Below are 16,400 nucleotides of genomic sequence, written 5' to 3' on the forward strand. Positions count from 1 at the left end.
TCTTAATGGAAGCTCATCTAACAGAGTGTGACACCCTATTTACTTTAAATGCATATTTTACAGTTCATATTTTCTTGAACATAGCTGCCACTTCTTTCAGGCTTACATTGACACATACACTATCATCGTAACTCTGAAAAACAAAGTGTATGAAGTGTGAATATCTATCTATCGATTGATCTAAAGAAAACCTTGGGTTGAGACGTGACCTTCTCGGAAAGACACTTTGACATCCTGCGAGACTAGACTTTACATCCTTTGGAAGCAAGAACCGCGAGACGGTGACTTTTGCACATCCCGCCCTACTTACAAACAATTTAAAACAAGATCACGGACATCTAACCTCTCAGTTGTTAGAATGCTTTTGGCAGACGCACTTCATGTGCTCGCAGCTCTTAAAAATGTTATACTTTCTAGAAGGTACGTCAACGATTAAGTGAAGAAGAAAGAGCAGTGCGTCGAAAAGAGACACAAAAGCATTGGAGGGAAAAAAAAAATGCACAAAAGAACAATAATGTTCTATGTACAAATTCGGAAAATAAGGAAAGTATTAATTTCCCCCGGACCAAGTGGAATTGAAAACATCGCAGGTCCAATCGGGGTCAGAAATAAAAGACCACAATTCAGTCAGGTGTACATTTATGGTCACGGAGAAGCGATGCAACATAGAATCGAAAGAGTATGTAACAATATACATAAATATAACAATCTGTTTAAATTGTATAAAACGGATAACCAAATCCAGGTGTGGGCAAGCGAAGCCCCCATTCATGTATGCATGTATACATGTATGCATGTATGTATGTTCATTCTCTCTATTATAAAAGGAGATTTTGTCAAGTTTCGCCCTCCTTTCAAACATTTACAACCACACCTATGGTCCACTCACTTTTCATTCGTATGAATGCTATTTTCAGACACAGTTCCTATGCTCTCAGCTCCAAGTTGGGTAGGAATAAAAGAATTAGGGCTGTCAAATTAGCCAAGCAATGAGGTTTAGATATTGAAATTAAAAAAGTACCGTAAGTATTTGAACTTTGGTTAATGATTCTGAGCATTACATGCTCATTTGTACAAGCTTTTTGTAATACGTTATTATGATGGTAACAGCTACAGTAAGAACAAGCAGCAGCGGCAAAAAAAAATCCTACCAGTGCTTGTACAACTGGTATTTTAAATAAAAATTTTATCAAAATCCCAAGTTGGCGCTCCCTATAAAAAGGAGGCATCAACACCACCATCTTGTCTTCATTCTAGTATTTGATGACTGGGTACGTAAATGTTTGTCAGGACAGTAACCCATATAATCGGCCACGAAAAGAAGTTCAAATGCATTTGACCAGTTTGTGCCTCTCTACATTATTATTAATAATTTTACCTTTTTTTTTTTCTCATGGTGCATCTGCAAGGCATGAAGCGTTTATGACAATGTTGCTTTTGTAGCACTCAGCTAGTGTCATGCAGTATAAACTTATTGTGCCATGTCTTGCTACTGAATGGACAGCTGTGGACTATGGAAAGCAAGATTGTGGTGGTGCCCAGGAGGCACACACTTTTGTGAAGGTGCAGAGCACCTTTCTAAGGTTAGTTGAGTGTCAGGGGTGAAAGATAAGTGGCAATAATTCGTAGCAAACTAGCAGAGTGGTTAAAGATCAATAGGAACAGGGGATAGATAGTAAGATTGTGATCGGTTGAGAATAGAAAGAGAAGTGGAAGAATAAGCCAGAATCAGGCAGATTGAAGGTAGACTTGTTTAACTATTTTGGAAAAACTGCTCTGAGTATACTTGTTGATCAAAGTACAGAGCAGTGGAATGGGGTAATTGGGGATGGGGAGAGAAAAACTGTCCCAAAGTACAATGAAGATAATGACCCAACTATTCAAAATTGCATAAAGGCTGACTGTGGCATAGAAGTGCAAATACAGATAAGTAAAATACCACAGCTTTGTGTTGTGTTTTTGGTGTAACTCGATACCAAAATTACTGCAGGGGAAAAAAAAAATTACTATGGAATGTCAGCTTTTGCCTTCTAATAAGACCTTGTTTTAAATACATTTGAATTATAAGCACATAGCAAAATTCAGTCTGACAGCTCTCATAAGTATTAGATGTGAGTTATGTAAGAGCCTATGTTTAACCACTGACAGGAGATAATTTAATCAGTTAAGCTTGTTTGGCTAGCTAATAGCTAAGCTGTTCCATCTCATCTAGACATCGATTTAAAAATTGTCAAGGTTTCTTCTTTGGTTTATGTGATTTAGTATTTTTTTGCAGATTATCACAACCCTTTATTTACTGCTGAATTACTTTCTCCGTCCTGTTTTAAGTTCACTTTTCTTAGTTTAAAATTTTCTCCTTAAGTATATGATTCATTGAATGGTGGGCAAAATGTTTTGAGTATGACCTAGTAAGAGGAAAAAACAAAAGTTTGATTGTTCAGTGTAATAGCCATGGACATTAACATACTTGTTATAACAGTCACAGGTCTTTTATATGCCACTCCAACATTTTTTTCTTGATTGTGAAACTGCTCTTTTGAAACTGACTTTCTGTCTTTATAATTGGTACAGTATGCACCACTGAGGTTGTTAAATGTACAGATTAGGATGTAGCATCTCATTATATCATATCCACAGTTTCATAGGACAGCCTTTGCAACACATGTAGTGTGATTAGAGACATTGTAGTGAAGTAGAACAATGGTTTTCCTCAGTGCTCTAGTATGATGGACTGCCTCAGATTATGAATCAGTTTTATCTTGATCAGATATGTGGGCCTTTTCAGGCATTACACAATTATGAACTATACTGTTAACATCAAAAATTGTGTACATAATTTTGTCAGCTGTGGCTTGGACCTTGAAATGACTTTGGTGCTTGAGAAATATCATGATTCTTTTGACCCATTCATAGTTTGAACTTTGGGGCGTACTTGATGTATCGAAGTTTCATTCCAAGTTGTGAAATGTGTCTTAAATTTCTTTCAACATGAATTCCCTAACTCAAGATTCTTCTTGCAACTTTTTCTTTTCAAGAGTCAATATTCTGGGGATTCAGTGTATATGGACATTTCTCATGTTTTATTATTCAAGAAGAACTGATTCACCTATCCCATAACTAATCCCTGTGGTGTGTGTTAGCTCCCACATTGTTGAGCTTTATTAAAACTTGCCCCACAGTGGCAAAATTTTCTTCTGTTGTTAATGGTGAAGGCAGTCGAGACATAAAATCACCTGTAAGACATTTCCTGCCATATGCAGGGGAGTGGCCATGGTACAAGTTAAATAGCCAAAAAAGACACTGAAGATGCTATGTCGTCTAACATTAGAAATTCAGTAACATTTCAATTGATTTTATGGTTTTCAGCTTCCATGTTTACTTGGTTCTGTAAACAAAGATATACATTAAAGCTTCAAATGCTAGAAAATCATAATTTGCATCTCTTAGAAATAAATATTTTTGTAGTATGATGAAGAAAACTGCATTTAGTACTCCAGCAGTGGTCTCACCTGCACATTTTCGATGCAAAGTCTAGTCTTTATAACAAATGGTTTTTATAATTTAATGTCTAATATTTTGTTTGCCTTACTAGCTACTTCTGAGCATTGCTTAGGCAAATCACAATGCTTTATCGATGTTAACCCCAAAATCCTTTTCAGAGATTACTTGGAAAAGCATTTTGCACTTCACTACATTAACCTTTTGTTATCCATGTTTTTACTTGGGTTTTAATGTTTTTTTAATCCTACAAGTTGTCGTCTGTTATTCAGACTTTTATATGCTAGTTTCATAAGTTTACTTACTATATAAGAGTTAAATTTAATACAAGTTAAAAGAGCAGCTGTCTGAGGACAGATCCCTGAGGGTATTCTTTCACTAGCCAATTAAGCAACCTGACATATACAGTATTTTTTGTTAAGTAAGCTCTAATGACCGTGGCTTCTAGTTTCAGAATTATTCTTCAATGCATAACCATATCAAAGGTTTTTTTAAAGTCCAAGTTATATCATATGTTTTGCTTTTGTGTTCTCCAGTTGCTTGTTCAACAAAGTATAACAGTCTTATTATTCCAAGAATGAAATGATGTAGGATATTATTAGTATATTACTTTCATACAAATAGTTGTTCAATTTATTTCTTAGTATAGTTTAGATAATTGTTATACTAGATAGAAGTAAATTTTTTTTCTATAACTACTGAGATCCATTTTGTTTTCCATCTTTATCCCACTCGTAGCTTGCTAATCACTGGATAAAAATTACTTTAAAAAATTACTTTTAGTAATATCTTTTATTTTTCATTTTTATAATCTATATTTGAGATGCATGATGGAGGCATACTGAAATGATTATTAGATAGCACAGCTCTCCACTTCAAAACCTAAAAAGAAACATTAACTATTTGTAGAAAAACTAGCCATTATCATCACTTGTGGCAATGAATCAGTTAAAAAAATGTTTTTGTTTGGTGTGGAAGCACATGTAGGGTACTTAGTTTCGCCAATTTCTGAAACTGTGTTTTCTGTTGTACTGAGTTGCGTGACTATTGTGACATTACAGTAGGATAAAATGCACCTATGTCACAACAGCTTAATCCCAAATGCTTGATTAGTGTTTGAACAGTTCAGCACTCAGTTAATTATGTTTTTTTTTTTCCACAATTGTATCTCAAATGTTGCAAGTCGTAAGGAGACTTGAGTTCGCTTCCTGGGTCCTTCCTGTGTGGAGTTTGCCTTTTTTTCCTGTGTCTGCGTGGGTTTCCTCCGGGTGCTCCGGTTTCCTCCCACAGTCCAAAGACATGCAGGTTAGGTGCATTGGCGATCCTAAACTGTCCCTAGTGTGTGTGTGTGTGTGTGTGCCCTGTGGTGGGCTGGCTCCCTGCCTGGGGTTTGTTCCTGCATTGCGCTCTATGGTGGCTGGGATTGGCTCCAGCACACCCCCGTGACCCTGTGTTAGGATATAGCGGGTTGGACAATGACTGACTAACTGACTGTTTTGGTGACTGGTTGCTAGGACGCGATGCTCTATTGCTGGGAATTGGTTCGCTAAAGTCATGTGCCATGACGTTGCTAACACATTTTAAATGTTGATGCCATGCATTCCTATATATCCAAGATTTAAATAAAAAAAAACCTTTGTGTCATTACTGTTTTTATTATTGTTAGTGTTATTATTATTATAGGACTTTTTACCATTTACCTCGTGTTTCTTGGCTCTGGTAATGCATACCCTTTTTTGACTTACAACCTACTGCTGTGTTCTTTGACCATGATTGCGGCTACATGTACTAAGCTTTATTTAATTATTGTATTCCAAATTACAACCCTGACCCTGTGCTTTCCTCTGATTCCATTATTCTCTCAAAACTGTTGTTGATTTGTGCAAGAACTACAGGTTCTGTATAATAAAAGATAAATTAGTTGTTATCTATCTAGCCTAAACCTACTGTCAAAAACTTTAACTGGTGAGAATGTTTATTTTTTTAATTTTTTTTTTTATTTAAAATCAGGTAGATATTACTCATCCAACCTTTTGACCATGTGACACAATTAGGATCACAACCACAACTGGAGAAATGTTTTTTTATTTTCCTTTCCCTTTAACCCCTCTACTTCTATACATCCGTTCATCTGTTATCCAACCTGCTACATCCGAACTACAGGGTCACGGGGATCTGCTGGAGCCAATCCCAGCCAACACAGGGTGCAAGGCAGGAAACAAACCCCGGGCAGGGCGCCAGTCCGCCGCAGGGTGCACACGCACACACACACACAGAAACCTACACACCAAGCACACACTAGGGACAATTTAGGATTGCCAATGCACCTAACCTGCATGTCTTTGGACTGTGGGAGGAAACTGGAGCACCCGGAGGAAACCCACGCAGACACGGGGAGAACATGCAAACTCCACGTAGGGAGGACCCGGGAAGCAAACCCGGGTCTCCCTAACTGTGAGGTAGCAGCGCTACCCACTGCGTCACCATGCCACCCTACTTCTATACACTGAAGTTAATATACAGATGATAAGAAAACATTAACAACAATCAAAGAAATAAATAAACATGAATAAATAGTCATTTAAATATTTGTTTTATCCGTGAAAGGAGTATTAATTAAAAACAAAAATACCCCACCATCATTTTGTTTTTAGAAAATAAACTGAAAGCAATCTGGTCAGGGAAGTTACCAGATCATCTAACCAACATATGTATAAACAACCAAAACCCTGTGAATTCTGCAAGCCAAGGAGGTCTTCTATCAGCTCAGGTATAAAAGCAGGGATGGGGTTAATTAAGTGACATTTCCAAAAATTTCAATCCTATTTTTAAATAATACATGAATGACAAATCTAAATTTCTCATCTAGTTTTATTTTCCCTGGCAGGACAGCCAAATGGCACTTAGGGATGCTACCAATTCCCACCCATGAAAAGCTAATAGGTGCCTTAAAATGTGACCCACAAGGGGCTTTTTCATACCTGTAGCTCATGGAATCAAGAGCCAGTCCTAACACTATCATAACAAAAAATGAAAGGGGAAAAATGAGCAAATTTCTAAGAAAGTGGTTATTAAAACAGAAGCAGGATGAACAAACAAAGATCAAAACCAGGAAATCAACATCAAAATATTTGCAAAAGCATCTAGTAATTTCAAGAAAAGATCAAGGAAATGGTGATTGTGAAATGGTCTTTTAAGTATTAGATGCTGCTACATAGCATGTTAATGCTAGGGTTTAGCCATGGAACATGCATGCAGAAGGTCACACAGTACAAATGCAAGACTCATTTCATCTATAATCCTAGTGGATACAAGCAAGTACAGGTGTAAGCAAGCAAGTGTCAGCAGTAAATAGTAAGCAATAACAATAAGTAAATGATTAAATAAGCAAAAACTAAAGAGAGCTTCCTGCTAATGATACCAAGAGTACTGTATATATCACATTTAAAACTAATTGAAATGCAGACAGGCGATGCTTAATTTGTGCCAGAGCTGACCAGAGCTTAGCTCCTGTACCTATCATTTTCATCCCTCTATAGTCCAGGACCTCCGAATCTACATTAAACATTTGTTTTTAATTTTTTACAATGATTAAATATGAAAAGTTTATTATACTGATTTTATTTAAGCTAGTTAACATTAAAGGTCAGAATCTCCAACTGCAATCCATCATTAATAGGTAAAGGTCTTGGTATGTATCTTTAAGCAACCTCACTGATGACCTTAACCCATATGTAACATTCTGCACATTAGACTTAATCTTAGGCATAGGGCCATGTAAAACATTTTTTTTTTTAAACTTGAGCATGGGAAAGGTGCTATATCAATAAAATGTTTTATTATTATTAAATTCTAAAGAAATTATTTAAGATTTGTTTTGGTCAACTACTACTTTTAACCCGCTGAACAAAAAATATGTCCTTGTTTGTCAGGATTCTTCTACACTAAGCTCATTCTGGTGTTACTTATCATATTGTTTTCAGGTAAGTAGTGTTTTTGTTTCTGACTCTAGATAACAATATCCTAAATGCCATAAATCTAAGAGTAATTGTTCTGTTTGTTTTTTGCTGTATTGACTTGCTTATTGCTAAGGTATGATTAGTGCTGTCTTTAATGAAATAATAAGCTTCAGTGTTTATAATGTACCCTGAGAATTCATGGCAAAAATTCAAATGACCATAACACATAATGAGTATTCAGTAATCAAATACAATTTTCTATTCTTTTTTTAGATTGGTTCATTAGATAGTAAACTAGGAACAGCTGTGCTGGATAAGAGCCCAACAAAAGCCCGTCTGCCCCGAAAAATTGATCTCCGAGCTCGATATTGGGCTTTTCTCTTTGAAAACCTTAGAAGGGCTGTGGATGAAATTTATGTCACATGTGAATCTGATCAGAGTGTTGTGGAATGCAAGGTAAGCTTCTTGGAACATTTTCTAAATCACTCGTAGCTGAATTTAGATTTTACACCAGTCTCACAGTAGTATGTCGCATCAAAAGTTAGCATATATTTTATGTCACTCTTCAAGCAGCAAATGACTTCTTCACTGTTTTGCACAGTTTATTAATGTATGATATTATGATTATTGCATAGAACAAATCGGGGAGAAACTACAGTACATTAAAATGAGTACTCTTGTTTAACCTGTATAATAAAATTTAATTTAATTGCTGTAACAATAAAGCATAACAGTATAATTTAATTATTGGCTTGGTGAAATTTATTTTTGCAAAAAATTATTTTCAAAGTATTTGTTGCTGCCATTTGTTTCTTTAGCAAAGACAGAAGAAGAAACCTTCTTTGTGAACCAGTAGATGGCAGTATTTAGGCTGTTATTTACAATGTTAGAATGTAATTCTTTGAGTGGCCTTTCCAACACATTCCTTTTCTTCTCTGGTTAACATCAAAATGATCTCTGATCACTTGGATAAAAAATTATCACACAGGCTACTCTGATTGACTGATTAAACTTCAAGACTGATGACAGATTGTAAACATTGTGTGGGTGGGATGTCACCTGAAGGTGTCTACGTGTAACAGATAGCCTCTCATGGTTCATGAAGTGATTATACTTGTATATCCTGTGAAATGTATACCAAGACAGAACAAAAACAACAGAAAATTACTAGAAAACCTATTTATTCTAACCTATTTAATGTAATGTAAAAGCAGTACTTTAAAACACAAGCTTTTGAAAGAACTGGTGCACAATGTGGAGTTGGCTGCAGGTTCTACCAACTATAGTTGGGATAGGCTCCAGCCTCCTGAATTATATTATGCAAGTACGATAATGTTAATTGCAAATACAACTTTATAAATTTAAATTTTATGTATTTTTTGATTTTAAAACTGGTCACTTTTATTTAAGATTTTGCTCTTTACTCTTATTTTTCATACTGTAGTTGTGTAGCCTTTTCCATTAATCTTGGATATGAACAGTCTAACACTTATAATGAATATATTATTTGAAGTTGCCCCATGTCCTTTGTAAAAGTTCTAGTTGCACAATCATGTTTTTCTTTGAGGGGCAGAAGAAAAACACTATACACTACACAAAGCTAGGTTATCTATAGATTGACTTTTTTTCTTTTTTTTAACTAATTTTTAATAATTTATATAGATTTGTATGCATTGGGAAAATGTCTAAAATTTGCTGGTGGCAGCACATTTGGAATGATCATAAATACCGAAATGGCAACAAAACAGTTATGGAAGACCTGAATAATCTTTAAAACTGTGCCATTTTTAGAATATATACTTTAGACAAGGGAGACGTTCTATTAATGGGTAAAAGGAATCTTAATTTCGATTACAAGAAGGGTGTCAGTAACTTTTTAGGAAACACCTTCTAAAAATAGTTTTATTTTGGGTCATCATCCTTATTCCCTAGATAAAATGGAGGCTATTAAAAAGTGTGATAATTGTTATTCTTCTTTGTTAAAATAGTTGAATATAAATCAATGGACACTATACTCAAACTCTGTGATATGCTAGCTTTTGAGATATTGTGCAATTCTCTGCATACTACACAAGGGAAAATATGGAACAAGATATTGTGCAGAGAACAAAATGTTCATGTACTTTTCAATCTTGAAAAAATCTTGACTTTTTATGAGCACCAAATCCACATCTTTTAAGATTCCCAAAAACACTGTTGAATGTCTTTGAATTCTTTAAGCAAAAAAGTGAAGAGAATTAAGTAGAATTAAGAGAAAAGATTATTCCGGTTATAAAAAGATGTGTGAATCTTGAAAAAGTTGTAGATTTTCTTGGACATAGATGAGACCCTGAGAGCCTAAGTATGAAATTTTGGTCATAATAATTATGTTGTTGTTAATTAGGAATAATTAATTACAATAGTAGTCAGTACCCTTGATATTAACCTTACTGTACATTACAGTTCATCCCATAAACTGCAATTCCCATCTGCGTGCAGTCATAATCTTATGTAGGCAGATTTGAATTATGAGCTGGCTTCTCCATCAGTATGAGGAAACTGTAACAAATCAGGGCCATCATCAAAGTAAAAAAAAAAAAAAAAAATCATCAGATCAGTCATTGCTGTGCTGAGCAGAGCTTTTCATTATACAGCTCCAAGGAAAATTCACCACGCTACTGCATTCACACAGACCCCATTTGTGAAACAACCAGCCCAATCAAATCAACTTTCAATTTAGTCACCATCCCACAATTCAATTTCTAAAATAATACTCCCAGGTATATGAGCACACAGAGGAGTAGCACCACCATTTATGCATCTGAAAACAGAAAAGTTATAGCACCCTACATTATATAGTAAATGTGATGAAATATAATTTTTAAATTGCAGATAATAAAACAAAAGAAAGTAATGCACTATGGCAGTTTTAAAAATCAAGGAAATAATGGAGCCCTATTACTAAAGAGTGTTGCCCTTGAATTAACAGCTCAGAATAAAACTAGTCCACAGATAAAAAGTTGCATGTCTCTCTCTTAATGCATTTTAAATGTTTAACTGAAACATTTTAACTTGTATAAAAATAACAAACGTCACATCCCTACTTCAAATGCAACAGTTTACAGACGAACACTGATTAATGTTTCTGTAACTTAAAAAAGGATAAAACATGAAACACATACACAACTCTAGCCATGACCCTTGGTAGCCTATGAGGCTCATCCTTCAAAAGCCAGAATGAACTAGAAGTGCATTCATAATGTAGGCTGTAAAATTGACATAATGAAAAATGAGTATTGAAATAATTTTTAAAATGTTACAGTTGATACTTATCACTATTTTGATACTTTTGACAACCCTAAAATACACACGCACGCGCGCGCACACACACACAAAGATATTTTGTCAGTGACATTTACCAGCATGCATTTTGAGATGTGGAAGGTAACGGGATACTCTGAGAAAACGCATTCAGACACAGGTAGAATAATTGTACATTGCTACTGGGTTGAGATTATCACTGAATTACTGTGCCAGCTTTAATTGACAATTTACTTACTGCTGTAATTTCAGTGTAACTTTTAAACTGAGAATTTAGCAAACAGTGCTCATTTCAAAGCTCTTAATTGTATTCTTTTTTTTTTTGGTAGGGTTTTTTTTTTTTTTGCCACTTGCTATATAATCCTGTACTCATGTGTCATATGAATTTTCAGGGTTTACACTTGTGATGTGTCACCTTCCCTCTTTGTTGTATCCATTTGAATATTTAGTTGTTATATCGGACAAAATGTTGCTGTGAAGGGACTATGTGGTTCTCAGAAAAAGCAATTAAGGGTTAGCTGTCATTTTTTCATGAATATTAAAAACAAAATAATTGCGGTAAGCATGTATTGCTTTACTCCAAATATGTTTGTACAAGGCAAACAAAAATAATACCATTTCTTGCTAACCTAGTCCAGATGACTTGCAAGAGCTGGCAATTCAATTTGAATTCACCAAAAGACAAGAATCTGTGGGAGCACCACAATGCTATTTAAATTGGAAAAAGAAAGCTATGTTGTAACCCTGTATACACAAATGTCTCTCTATTATAATAAAAAAATCTTGGGAAGAGACGTGACTTTCTCAGAGAGACACTTTTGAGACTTTGTGCCAAAAGATTTAACCACGCCTGGCGCCGGAAATAAAAGACAAAGAATAGATGACAAAGTAGGATGTCGTAAAGAATTCAAAAACGTTGGCGCGATACACATGCAGAGCAGTTTAGAGATAATGCAAGTATGAAAAATCGAAAGTCTCAAAAAAAATGATAGTAAAGATTGCATTAGTGCAAACAAATGGAAATTATTACTTGCTGAAATAATGGAACAGCGAAAATAGATTGAATATATTGTTCAGATTTAAACTTTAAGTCGGAGACTTATAGATCGTCTGATTCGCCATCAGGGAAAAGTTGTGTTTCTTCACAATGAAGAGGCCTATCCATGAGAATTAAAAGATTTGTTGTTTGGTGAAAGTGAAATCCACATACGCTATCACACTTGGGTTACAGAGTTGTACAGAGTTGCACAGATTCACAGGAGATTTTAGAGACAGAAACGTTATTCAAACAAACATAAGTCTCTTTCAGGAGTGAATTGAGCTCTGTGTGTAGTCAGAGGAGACAGTTCCGTCTCTCAATTAAAAGAATAGAAAATCTTCCTCTTCATAGGGGCGCAACTTGGAAGCGGGACCCCCAAAAGGAGCAGAGGATGCCTGGGGGAGAAGAAAGACAAGGCAATGAGACAAAAGGACAGCTTCTGTATAGACTTTTAAATGTTCAAAGCGCTGCGCGAGATGCAGATCATGTGGTGCAGCAGCACGCCAGCAGCTGATCGAGCAAAGAAGAGGTAAAAAAAAAAAAACTATTTGTTTCCCATTGTATCGCCATTTAAGAGGGGGTTTCGGAGGAGCGACCGTGTCTAGTTGGGGTGCGTTTAGCCCCCTCCTTCACAACGCGAGCAGCAGAGACGCAAAGTGGCTGGGACGTAGCACAGGACTTTGTTGGCAAGCGAAGCAAGCAGCGGGAGAAGCCCCCTAGTAAAAAAAATATGGTACGGCACATCTGGTCTGTTCACCCTTGTTGGTAGTAACAGGAGTTGTAAACGCAGTGTATGACCCCACTTAAATTCTAGCCAACATACTGGTCTATCAAAAGACTGTGTCACACACATAGGCAAACGGTAGCAGTTTAAGGGTTGTCTGAGTTAGCAGAAAGCATCAAATTAATAAATGAAACCAGGAAGCTCTGTGGAAGCAACCATGCAAAGAAAAGCTGAAGCAGGCATCCAGAAGGCATCTTGATGAAAACTGGACTAGGGCTGAATGCTTTGCATATACCACTAGAACCAAAAAAAAGGTACTTACCATAAAACTATATGTTAATCTTTAATATGCAGCTGCTTGTTAACTAAAGTTGAAAGCAACCAGGTTAAACTTTTACACAATGACTTTAATCTAAAACGTTTATAGATATTAAATTTAAAAAGGACGTTTGTTGTGTATATATACTGTAATGAACATCAGCTAGTATGGTTCAAGGGTTCCTTTCTGGGTGGGAGGCCATTTTAATGGAAGGACTGGGGGAGACCAATCATGTGTGCTGTTTGCTCTCCAATATAATAGGTGGCAGTCTTCTGGGAACTATTAGACAGCCCTGCGATGTTTTGTGTGTACTGCCAGGGGAGCTGCAGGGACAGATCATCCCAACTTTAAGGAACTTCCACCTGACCCAGAAGTGCCTCCAAACTGTAATGTGATAACCAAAGGAAGTACTCCTGGGTCTGGCAATAAAGAAGCCTACTCAACCTCATGAAGGAAGGAATGAATTGTACCTGTGCTATTTTTCTGCATTAACTGTGAAGGTATATGTTAAAATTATTTATTATTTGAACTGGGACTTGTGTTAGATGTTTTAGGGGTTCAGTGGCTCCCCCACAGGTCACAATACACACATCTCCAAATTAAGTTTTCCTTCTTTGTCATTGAAGTGAAGGCACAATAAACTGAAAACCTAGGTAAAATAATCATTTTCCTTTATGTGGAGATCAGTGTTTAATACCGAAATCAGCCAGATAGAATTTTGTACATTATACAATTGTCGATTTCCAGTGTCTGACAAGTGAGACTCTGGTTTTTATCTCATGTCAGGCAGTTGTCCTAATAAATTTTCTGTGATTTACATAGTAAAACATCTATAAGGCTATCCATATTCGATTATCACATTTGTAATGTTGCGGTGGGCTGGCACCCTGCCCAGAGTTTGTTTCCTGTCTTGTGCCCTGTGTTGGCTGGGATTAGCTCCTGCAGACCCCCCGTGAACCTGTAGTTAGGTTTATACCGGGTTGGATAATGGATGGATAGATGGACATTTGTAATGTTACCATCTTGATCTTATGAGATTTGTCAATTATTTGCGCCCCTTCCTAGCTAACTTAATGCCTGAAATTAGACACTGTATATATGCTTGTGTACATTAAAATATAGATGAAATTTGATATTACATTAAGTTTATTACCCTAAAAAATAAATGATAGAGTAACCAGACTGGAAAGCATTACTTTGAAGATGGCGCCAAATGGTGTGGCTGGCTGTCTGCTCATCTCACTAATCTATGTTTTAACTCCGTTTTTATGTATTAGTTTATCTCAGCGGCCACAGTCCTATGATCGTGATTCTTTACTTAACATATTTTGTTGCTTGCTTTCCTCTAAATTTTTATCTCCTGATGGGATATTATGTGAACCTCCACTTTTGTTTTATTCATCTCCTGACTTCTTCACCTGGACGACGGTGTTCACCTGTGTCAGTGAGCTGAATGCCTCTCTGAGACACAAACGCACCCAACCGCTGCCGTGAAAGAAGAGCCGGTATTGCTGTTAAACAATGCCGACTCGAGTCCCAGAGCTTGAATTCCCGATGCCTTTGAGTTGTCTATGATCCATCTTCTCCTGCACAGGACTCCTTCCCTGGTCCATGTGCGCTGGATACCAGATATAATTTCTCCATCTCAAAGCAGCATCACTCTTCCTTGATGTGCTGTCGGGGAGTAAACGCTGCAAAAATTCACATGCTCACCCGTGCTCGTCCCGCAGCAAGCTCTTCTATTTCTATCAAGGCTGCTCTCTTGAATGTGAGATCGGTGTCTAATAAAACTTTTATTCTGCAAGACTTTATTATCTCAAATAAACTGGATTTCTTTTTCATCACTGAGACCTGGATTGTAAATGGTGACTCTTCATGTTTTACTGACTTGGTACCATCAGGTTATTCGTTTTTAAACTCTCCTTGGCTGACTCGTCGTGGTGGGGGCATCGCCACTGTTTTTAAAAGTATGTTCTTGTGTTGGAGCCTTACAAGGCGTCAGTTTAGTAGCTTTGAACTGCAATGTTTCGAAGTGTGCAGCTCCCCTTCATTGTTGTTTGCTGTGGTTTATAGACCTCCTGTAATTAATATCTTCATTTCTGAATTCTCTGATCTCCTGGTTGATATTACCCTCTCCCATGACAAAGTATTTATTGTTGGTGATTTTAACATACACGTTTGTTGTCAATCGTAACCTTTGGTTAATGACTTTTTATCACTATTGGACTCATTTAATTTTATCCAGCATATTAATATGCCAACTCACACTCTTGGTCACACCCTTGATCTCGTTCTTACACGTGATATTTAAGTTAATAATATTGATTTATGTGATGTTTCTTTTACTGATCACTATTCCATAATGGTAGATTTGAATATTACTGTTGATGTTCCTGCTACTAGTTGTGCTCCACGCTGTTCTCACTTTTTAAATTCTTCTATTATATCCGATTTTAAAACCATATTCTCTAGTCTTGAGGTACATGTTTAATATGATGATATTGATGATTCTGTTTTAGAATTTAAGTCGTCTTGTAAAACATTGCTCCACTCAAGATATGCTGTAATAAGGGAAGACCTGCTCCCTGTCTAAATGAAACTATGCGACCGCAACGCCATGCCTGTTGAACTGCGGAATGGCATTAGAAAAAAGATGGACTGATTGTTTCTAAACAGATTTTTAGGACTTCTCTGTTCAACTTCCAGGTTGCAGTTAAGAAAGCTAAACATGATTTCTTTGCTGATTTAGTATCCCGTCATTCTAAGAATCCTAGGGTCTTATTTAATTCAATTAAAGCAGCCATTCACCCTCATTTTGTGACAGGATTAAATAGTACTGTTCTTTCATGTGAGCAGTTTCATTCTTTGTCAGTAAAATTGTTAAAATCCGATGTGGCATTGTTCCAACTGGCTATGAACTTCCTACTGTTAATCATGGCATTGTCTTGGAATCTTTTGATCTTGTCTAACTTTCACAGTTAAAACGTACTATTGACACCCTTAAACCAGCTCTCAGTCCTCTTGGTATTGTACCACCACACTTCTTAGTGAAAGCCTTTGATGTTTTGGGTCCATATTTACTAGCCATTATCAAATTATTAAATTTTTTAAACATGTGTCCCTGTCTAAAAAAGGCAGAATAAGATCCTGGAGTTTTAGCCAATTTTCACCTGATTTCTCAATTGCCATTTCTGGCTAAAATATTAGAAAGAATTATTTATAATCAATTGGTTGATCACCTTAACTCCAATAATTTGAGATTATCATGGTGTTGAGACGGCCCTCCTTAAAGTATTCAATGACATCTCTATTGTTACTGACTCGGGTGGCGCTGCAGTCCTTGTCCCCCTTGACCTGTCCGCTGCCTTTGACACTATTGACCATGAGATATTGCTGTTGCGGCTTGAACATCTTGGGCTTAAAGGGGCTGCTCTTAACTGGTTCAGGTCATATCTAATCGGTAGACACTTTTCAGTGACTTTAAATTCCTCTTTTTCGTCTACTGCTCCTCTTAAATGTGGTGTTCCTCAGGGATCCATTTTGGGTCCTATTTTATTCTCT

General features: G+C 36.4%; 1 protein-coding gene across 2 annotated transcripts in view; it reads left to right on the plus strand.

Annotated features, from left to right (window-relative positions):
• The window catches only part of scaper (S-phase cyclin A-associated protein in the ER), a 641,491-nt gene that overhangs the window by 62,880 nt on the left and 562,211 nt on the right, over positions 1-16,400 (plus strand). For both annotated transcript variants that reach the window (XM_039773420.1, XM_039773421.1), the window contains exon 4: positions 7,731-7,913. In XM_039773420.1, the coding sequence (XP_039629354.1) occupies positions 7,731-7,913 (183 nt within the window). The remainder of the gene's footprint in view (positions 1-7,730; positions 7,914-16,400) is intronic.

This window comes from Polypterus senegalus, chromosome 12, assembly GCF_016835505.1.
Source record: "Polypterus senegalus isolate Bchr_013 chromosome 12, ASM1683550v1, whole genome shotgun sequence".
In the NCBI taxonomy this organism is placed as follows: Eukaryota; Metazoa; Chordata; class Cladistia; order Polypteriformes; family Polypteridae; genus Polypterus; species Polypterus senegalus.